A 7,500-nucleotide genomic window follows, 5' to 3' on the forward strand; every position below is an offset into this window, starting at 1 on the left:
CTCGCTGGCTCAAAACATTTTCAGATGGGGGTTAGGGGACAAATACATATTCATTTGGGGGTTGGGGCCTTGGCTTGACATGAAAATGTTTGAGAACCACTGGTTTAAATAATAATAATGTAAAAAAAAAATGGACGCAAGCCCAAATGAGCCAACTACACTGAACTACCAATATGTAGGCCTAAGCGACGTTACAGAAAAACAAGAACAAAGTTGCTTGTAATAAGCGGACATGGCAACGCTGGCTGACACCCGTGCGACTGGAAACACGCAGGAGGAGACCATGAGGAGACTAACCTCGGTCCCAGCCTCACTCATCTGTGAGGAGACACGCTGTCACCGCCAATCAGAGCAGAGAGGTGTGAGTACTGCGCATGTGCCATCACCCTCACGGCTTGTTTGTACGTCACCGTCCTCTCCTGTTTTGTTTCACCTTCGGCGTGCACTGCCGTTGAAGCCAGCTATCGGAGGCGTGTTGAAAAACTTCACTCCCGACTGCTAGCTCTCCAGTCATGCTCCCAAGCAGTGGTGGAAAAAGTATTCACATGTTTTACTTAAGTAAAAAGTATTGGTATAAAAATGTACTTAAAGTACCAAAAGTAGAAAGTATACTCATTTTGCAGAATGTCCCCATTTCACAAGTTTTCAAATGTATACAATGTATACAGAGCTGAAGTGGTTAATGTATACATTAACCACTTCAGCTCTGTATGTATGTTTTGTAATAATTATCAAAATCTACAAAGTAACTAGTAACTAAAATGTTCAAATAATTGTAGTGGAGTTACCAGGCCTGCTTGGAAGAAATCTGTGGAGTCCGGTCCGGAGGCAAAGATACATTCATGTCTTTTTCATTCATGTCATCTCCATTGAGATGATTACAAAGTCAAACGTCAGTAACATTTGGTTTCCCATATCGTAACGTGTGACTCCCGCAAACCCCCTGTTGATACAAATATTTTGAGTGAACTTGCCCTTTAATAATAACGGGACAGGACCAAGCGCGCCGAAGATTGTATTGCACATTCTTATTTTCCCATTTCCAATCAATTTGTGTTGTTATGTTGCTTCCTTTAGGTCAAAGATCTCTTTCAAAGGAAATTCCCTTTGAAAGAGACCTTTGCCTCTACTCAGGACATATTAGCTTCAGATGACACATGACGACATGAGATAATAAATCTCACATCACTATTGGTGCAGAGACCGGCCCACTGAGTGGTTTATCTCGTTCTGACTGTTATGGTGACACAGATTGAATCAGCTGCTATAGAGTTAAAAGGCTGCTGCCTACGAGACCAATCTGTAGTTGTTCCTTCAATCCTTCCTTCCCTGTGCCAACGTGAGCTCGTCAGCTAACAGAAGGAAACGGCATCAAGAAAACCAGCCTGATTGTTTTGTTTTTTTCCCATTATGGATAATAATGTCAGGAGGTACGGTGTGCAGCTGTACATCTATGACATGTCCTTGGGGATGGCCCGGGGCCTCAGTCCCATCATGTTAGGTGAGTGAGAGTGACAGCCTGGTAAAAAAGTGTGTGTGTGTGTGTGTGTGTGTGTGTGTGTGTGTGTGTGTGTGTGTGTGTGTGTGTGTGTGTGTGTGTGTGTGTGTGTGTGTGTGTGTGTGTGTGTGTGTGTGTGAGAGCGCATATCTACAAGTTCCCAAGCATGGCATTGCAACATATTGTGAGCTTGTAGATCTGCTGTTTTCAGATGTCGAAATGTATACAGAGCTGAAGTGGTTAATGTATTGCAATAGTAATCAAAATCTACAAGGTACAAACTAGTAACTAAAGTTTTCAAATAATTGCAGTGGAGTAAAAGTACAATATTTGCCTCTGAGATGTAGTAAAGTAAAAGTATTGAAAATACTCTAGTAAAGTAAAATACCTCAAAACTGTACTTAAGTATGTAGTGGTAGAAAACTTATATGGCGAGATCCTACAGTATGTAGAAGAGAAACTTATGCAGGAGTGAGATCCTATGTAAAACTAGAGAAAGAGGATAGAGGTTAGAAGGCTAGAGCAGGATATTGAGTAAAAGTATTTATGCACGAAGAGCAGATGGGGAAACACTCTGAGTTCAGCAAATATTCAGCGCCACTAGGGCAAGGGTCTGAATTCCAGTCTGGGAAAAGAGAGCTAGATGTTTTAACAAGTCGTGTGTGTACCTGCTTGCCATATTTATCACTTGTTGTTTGCTTCTCTACTTTCTGTTTACAGGGATACAGCTGGATGGAATATGGTATGAATCTGATCTATTCACTGTTATTTTGCCATTGGTTTAGTCTTGTGGTCCAGCACCGGACTGTTACTTACCTCAGGCATAGTAACATTAGGGCTATGACAACAGCTCCTTTTAATTTCTATGGAACCATTAGAACAAGCAGGCCAGACCTATCTGTCTGTACCTACCCACTAGCCTGGCATTGCCCGACTGATTACGTGGATTCACTCACACGTTCACAGTGGAGGAACGTGTGAGTGAATCCACGTAATCAGTCTGGCAATGCCAGGCTACCTACCTACTACCTAGCTCATCATTGATGTTCATTTTAGTCACATCTGTAGGCCTATGCCACTCAACTGGTATGGCATTGTGGGTCTGTAGCTTCTAGCTTCTTAAATTCAGATGTGTCTGTGTTATTAAATGGTTGCAGAGGTAAATGCTGCTGTAGGTAGCATACTATATTTTTTATACAGCATATATACAGTGTATATACACATATTTACACACACACACACACACACACACACACACACACACACACACACACACACACACACACACACACACACACACACACACACACACACACACACACACACACACACACACACACACACACACACACACACACACACACACACACACACACACACACACACAGCGATTCAGGAGTCCCGAGTTGGTGTTGGCTAGATTGCACTCTCGTATCGCATATAATGTGTGTGTGTATACTTATATTTGTGTTTTATACTTCCAGGCACACGGCTATAGTGGTGTATGGAGATGAATTCTTCTTCGGTGGGGAAGGGCTCTCCAGCTGTCCACCGGTGAGGGTTAAACAAATGAAGTGACTGAATGTTTAGGCTTATATACAAGCAGTGCAGAATATGATTCACATATGCAGAGCTACTAATAATGACTACACAGTTGTGGGACCTGTGTCTTGCTCAAGGGCACTTCCAAAGGACACATTAACTGTTATGAGAGTCACTGGTTCTTGCGGCCGGGGTTGAACCTCTGAGCTCTGCCAAAATGTTTTGTCAAGCAAGCTGATGTATAGTATATGCAGTAGGCCAGCTGTCTCACACTGCTGCACCACTGACACAGCAAACAAGAGATTTACAAACCGTTACTCTTTGGTGCTACAGCCCTTTACAGTTACACATTAAATCCCATGGCACACAATTATAGAACAGTACTACATCAAGCCTATAAACATGATGCATGGTGGGTTGGCCTAGCGGTAATAATAGATGGATTACTGGTTTGATTCCTGGCACTGAGTGGAGTGGTCCCATCTGTGATGTGGTTGTAATGTAGTTGCCAAATGCCCTTGACTAAGACCTCTTCACTGGAGACTCAGCCCAGCATACTCCTCTGTCTCCATCATTTTATTTAACTATTTGTACTGCTCTTCCTTATAGGGTGGCCGTAGCTGAGTGGGTAGAGAGGCCGCCTACGAATCGGAAGGTCGCTAGTTTGACCCTTTGCTCGCTCAGTCTACATGTTCGAAGTGTCCCTAAGCAAAATACTTGACCCCTAACAGCTCCCCCAGCCCTTGCGCTCACCTGAGCCATCTGAGCAGCTATCTGCTGGGTGAAGCATTGAAAGTAATTTCCCCTGCCCCGGGGACCAGCATATACCGTACTTCCTTTCACTAACCCTTGTGATCTTTAATTTACTCATTGCTATGCGAGGGTCCCTCTCACACTTTGACATTAGTCTTACTACTGGCTTCTCAATGGTCGTTGAACTTTTGGAAGTTTACATTCTCCCTGGCTCCAACAATAGTAGAACTGAATCAGTAAATCAGATCAATATATATGTCTCTTAAAAACATTGGACTATTGGAGGTCATTTAGACCTTAGACCCCTGAATGATTCATTACGTATGTGTCTGCAATAACCTTTGGACTGTGGAAACATTATAGATTTTTTAATAATGTTGCAGTAGTAGTGCTCACATTCTTTGAAGAGACTAGTGCAGTGTGGAGAAGCGCTGATCTGATCAACTTCACACAGCAGTACACCCGCCAAGTATGAAGTTTATCGAATCAACAGTTCTTGAAATAATCCGAAGTACAGACAGAGATTCCTGGAAAGAAATACAATTTGTGTGTTTGTACCACTGACTGTGTCTTTACACACAATGTAAATCCTTTTGTTTAAATTTGGTGATGTGTGTGTCAGGGTGGGACAATGTTTGGTCCTCCAGACAGGGTGGTGGAGCTGGGAGAGACCGAAGTGTCAGAGGAGATTTTCATGGACTACCTTTTCTCCCTGAGAGAGAACACGTATAGGTGACACGCACGCACGCACGCACGCACGCACGCACGCACGCACGCACACACACACACACACACACACACAGATGCATATCTTAATCTATTTTATTATAGCAATCACTCTTATCCAGAGCAGCTTTACAGTATGATGCATTGACCATATTCAGGGCTGCCATTTTGCTTTTATTTAATACTCCGGTCAGAATATTGAAAAAATATGGTCACATATGGAATATTTGAATATGGTCAGTTATAATAGAAAAGTCTATGCAGAGAAAACTCGAGAAGGTGGTTAACCATGTGAACCCTAGCATCCCTATTCTGGGCATGTTATAATATAATAGGTGTACATTCGTAAAAAAATAGCTAATTCACAAACTCACAACTGATCTACAACCCAAGCTTTTTTTCCAGGGGGCACCGAGTGCCACGCTATGAGCTTGTAGATCTGCTATTTTCGAAAAATCGTGAAAATGTGTGCAAACCTTTGCATATATGTATTTTTTAAGCGAACATTTGTAACTCAAATCTTTGCTTCTGGGAGTCCCCGGAACAAAATATTTGAGATGGGGGTCCTTGACATGAAAAAGTTTGAGATCCACTGACATAAGACACTGATATTGGTCCTCTCGTTCTTTTCTCAGAGGTGACCGGTATCGTTTGTTTGAACACAACTGCAACACCTTCAGCAACGAGGTGGCTCAGTTCCTCACAGGCCGAACCATCCCCTCCTACATCACTGACCTCCCGGCTGAAGTCCTAGCTACGTGAGTGGAGCTCAGAAAATGACTTGCTCACTTGTTATGTTGATACAATGCGGGAATTACCAGTGGTGGAAGAAGAACTCAGATATTTTACTTAAGTAAAAGTAGCAATACCACAATATAAAAATACTCTGTTACAAGTAAAAGGCCTGCTCAAAATGTTACTTGAGTAAAAGTACTAAAGTATTGGCATAAAAATATACTTAAAGTACCAAAAGTAAAAGTACAAAGAAATCTCACAACGCGACACGTTGTACTTAAGTACAGTACTTGAGTAAATGCACTTTCCACCACTGGGAATTACTGATACTCAATCCTGGTAGGCATTAATGAATGGCTAATTTGCAGTAACTACCACCAAACTTGATAGTGAGGCAGTCATTTTCCATGCCATTTTCAGGGCTTTTCATGCAATGCTTTGCTGGCCACTCTCCATGTGGAAGGCCTGGAACATGGTCCACTAAAGAGCTTGTTGAACACTCAGTGCTTGCTTGAAGAAGCTTCCACAGGTCGAGATATGGGACTTGAACCTGGGATGGGGGCGGTTTCTCTACTCTCTGTCTGTCTGTCTGACAGTTTATAGATAGATACCTTTATTATTCTGCCGGGGAAATTCAGTCGCCCAGAGGCGGCACAGCAGTTACGGTTACAGAGTATATATCTCTTCCTATATCTCTTGTTTACATTACAGAGCATAGGGCAGTGAAGCTTTAAAGTATTTTCTTATATTGTGAGCAGCATTGCTTATTTAGAAGTCATTCTCTGCAGGGAGGAAAGGTGTCTGAAACGTAGACCATGTTTAAACCAGTGGGATGTTAAAACTCACTTGTAAGCAATACAAATTAAATCCTTACAAATCATCCTCCTACATTACATTAACAAACACTTGGACAACCTATCATATATGCAAAAAGATACACACACAGACACATTTGAGTAATATTTGCAGTAGTGGAGTTAGTTCTGAAAATGTTTACTTTAACAGGCTTATATTTAAACCCTAAAAGGAATTAAATGTTCTCATATATTTTTCTTCCCTCTCTGTAGGCCGTTTGGACAGATACTTCAGCCCATTCTAGACTCCGTCCATATTGACCTTCCTGGCGATAACATCATTAGCGTCATTAACTGGGTCATTAACCGGGAGCGTCACAACTAAATCAAGCACTACCAAAATCACCAAACAATATATAAGCGACTTTACAGAAAAACAACACACCACAACACCACTAAGGCCTTAAAAACAAGGCTCCAGACATCCCAAAACAAACTGGTAAGGCTACTACTTGGCCTCACACCTACAACTCATCTAACCCCTGCTCACTTTGCTAGGATCGGATGGCTCCGGGTAGAGGACAGAGTACAGCAACTTGCAATGGGCCTGGTCTACAAGATACACCACAACGTCCACAATCACAACACCAGAGGCAGCTCCACTGATCACGTCCAACCCAGATTTGGCACAAACAAGGGGTTGAATTGAAAAGTGAAGGAGTGTAAAACCCTGCTCTCCTTCAAAACTGCAATTCGAAACTGGCTGCAATTTGAAACTGGCCCCTGTAAAAGTCATAACCCAGCCCCCCCCCACCCCTCGAACTTTTTACTGTATTTCTTATTTTTCATTTCTAAACTGTTCATATGATGTTCTGCATAATAGTGTATATCTGTCTGTCATTTAATGTCACTATGAATTGAGTACAAAAGGACCCCAATTGAAACAAGCCATTGGCTTTCTTGTTTTTTTAAATCCTATTTAGTTGACCTTGTATTTGAACTACTTTCATGTGCTTTCTTTCTGCAAACTTCTAAATAAAGTATTCAATCAATCAATCAAAGGTGTGACCCCCTCGAACTCTTGATCAGACTAAAAAAAGCTTTGCTTGGAGCCCCTAACTTCTAAAATCCACCCACACTGCCTACACTCAGTCTATGCTCTCAAGTTGTCCCAACCTTCCAACAACAGTACACTCGAAAAAGACAAGCGAACCTCAACATTCCAGTGACATTTGGTTTCCCATATCGTAACGGGTGACTCCTGCAAACCCTGGCTGGGACGTGATTCAACTCCCTAGGAAAAGGCCGTTCGCAGCTGGGACAAATATGTCCATGCAAATATTTTGAGTGAACTCGCCCTTTAATAATAACGGGACAGGACCAAGCGGCCACTTGGGGGCGCCGAAGATTGTATTGCACGTTCTTATTTTCCCATTTCCAATCGATTTGTGT

General features: G+C 42.3%; 2 protein-coding genes across 2 annotated transcripts in view; both read left to right on the forward strand.

Moving 5' to 3' along the window:
• Window positions 1–1,410: 1,410 nt before the first annotated feature.
• Window positions 1,411–6,433, forward strand: LOC311054679 (desumoylating isopeptidase 1-like; the record flags this gene model as incomplete). The annotated part of the gene is made up of 6 exons (XM_084070683.1): window positions 1,411–1,501; window positions 2,219–2,240; window positions 2,983–3,052; window positions 4,416–4,525; window positions 5,155–5,277; window positions 6,322–6,433. 6 exons carry the CDS (start codon window positions 1,411–1,413, stop codon window positions 6,431–6,433), a joined length of 528 nt encoding a protein of 175 aa, XP_083926809.1.
• A 1,065-nt stretch (window positions 6,434–7,498) lies between these two features.
• LOC311054893 (desumoylating isopeptidase 1-like) overlaps window positions 7,499–7,500 on the forward strand; it is a 5,942-nt gene continuing 5,940 nt past the window's right edge. Inside the window, exon 1 of the mRNA XM_084070893.1 lies at window positions 7,499–7,500. This exon is cut by the window's right edge and continues 460 nt beyond it. The gene's annotated coding sequence lies outside the window, so the exon portion shown is untranslated.

Source organism: Gymnoscopelus microlampas (genome assembly GCF_963454915.1).
Source record: "Gymnoscopelus microlampas genome assembly, chromosome: 11".
NCBI classification, from domain to species: Eukaryota; Metazoa; Chordata; class Actinopteri; order Myctophiformes; family Myctophidae; genus Gymnoscopelus; species Gymnoscopelus microlampas.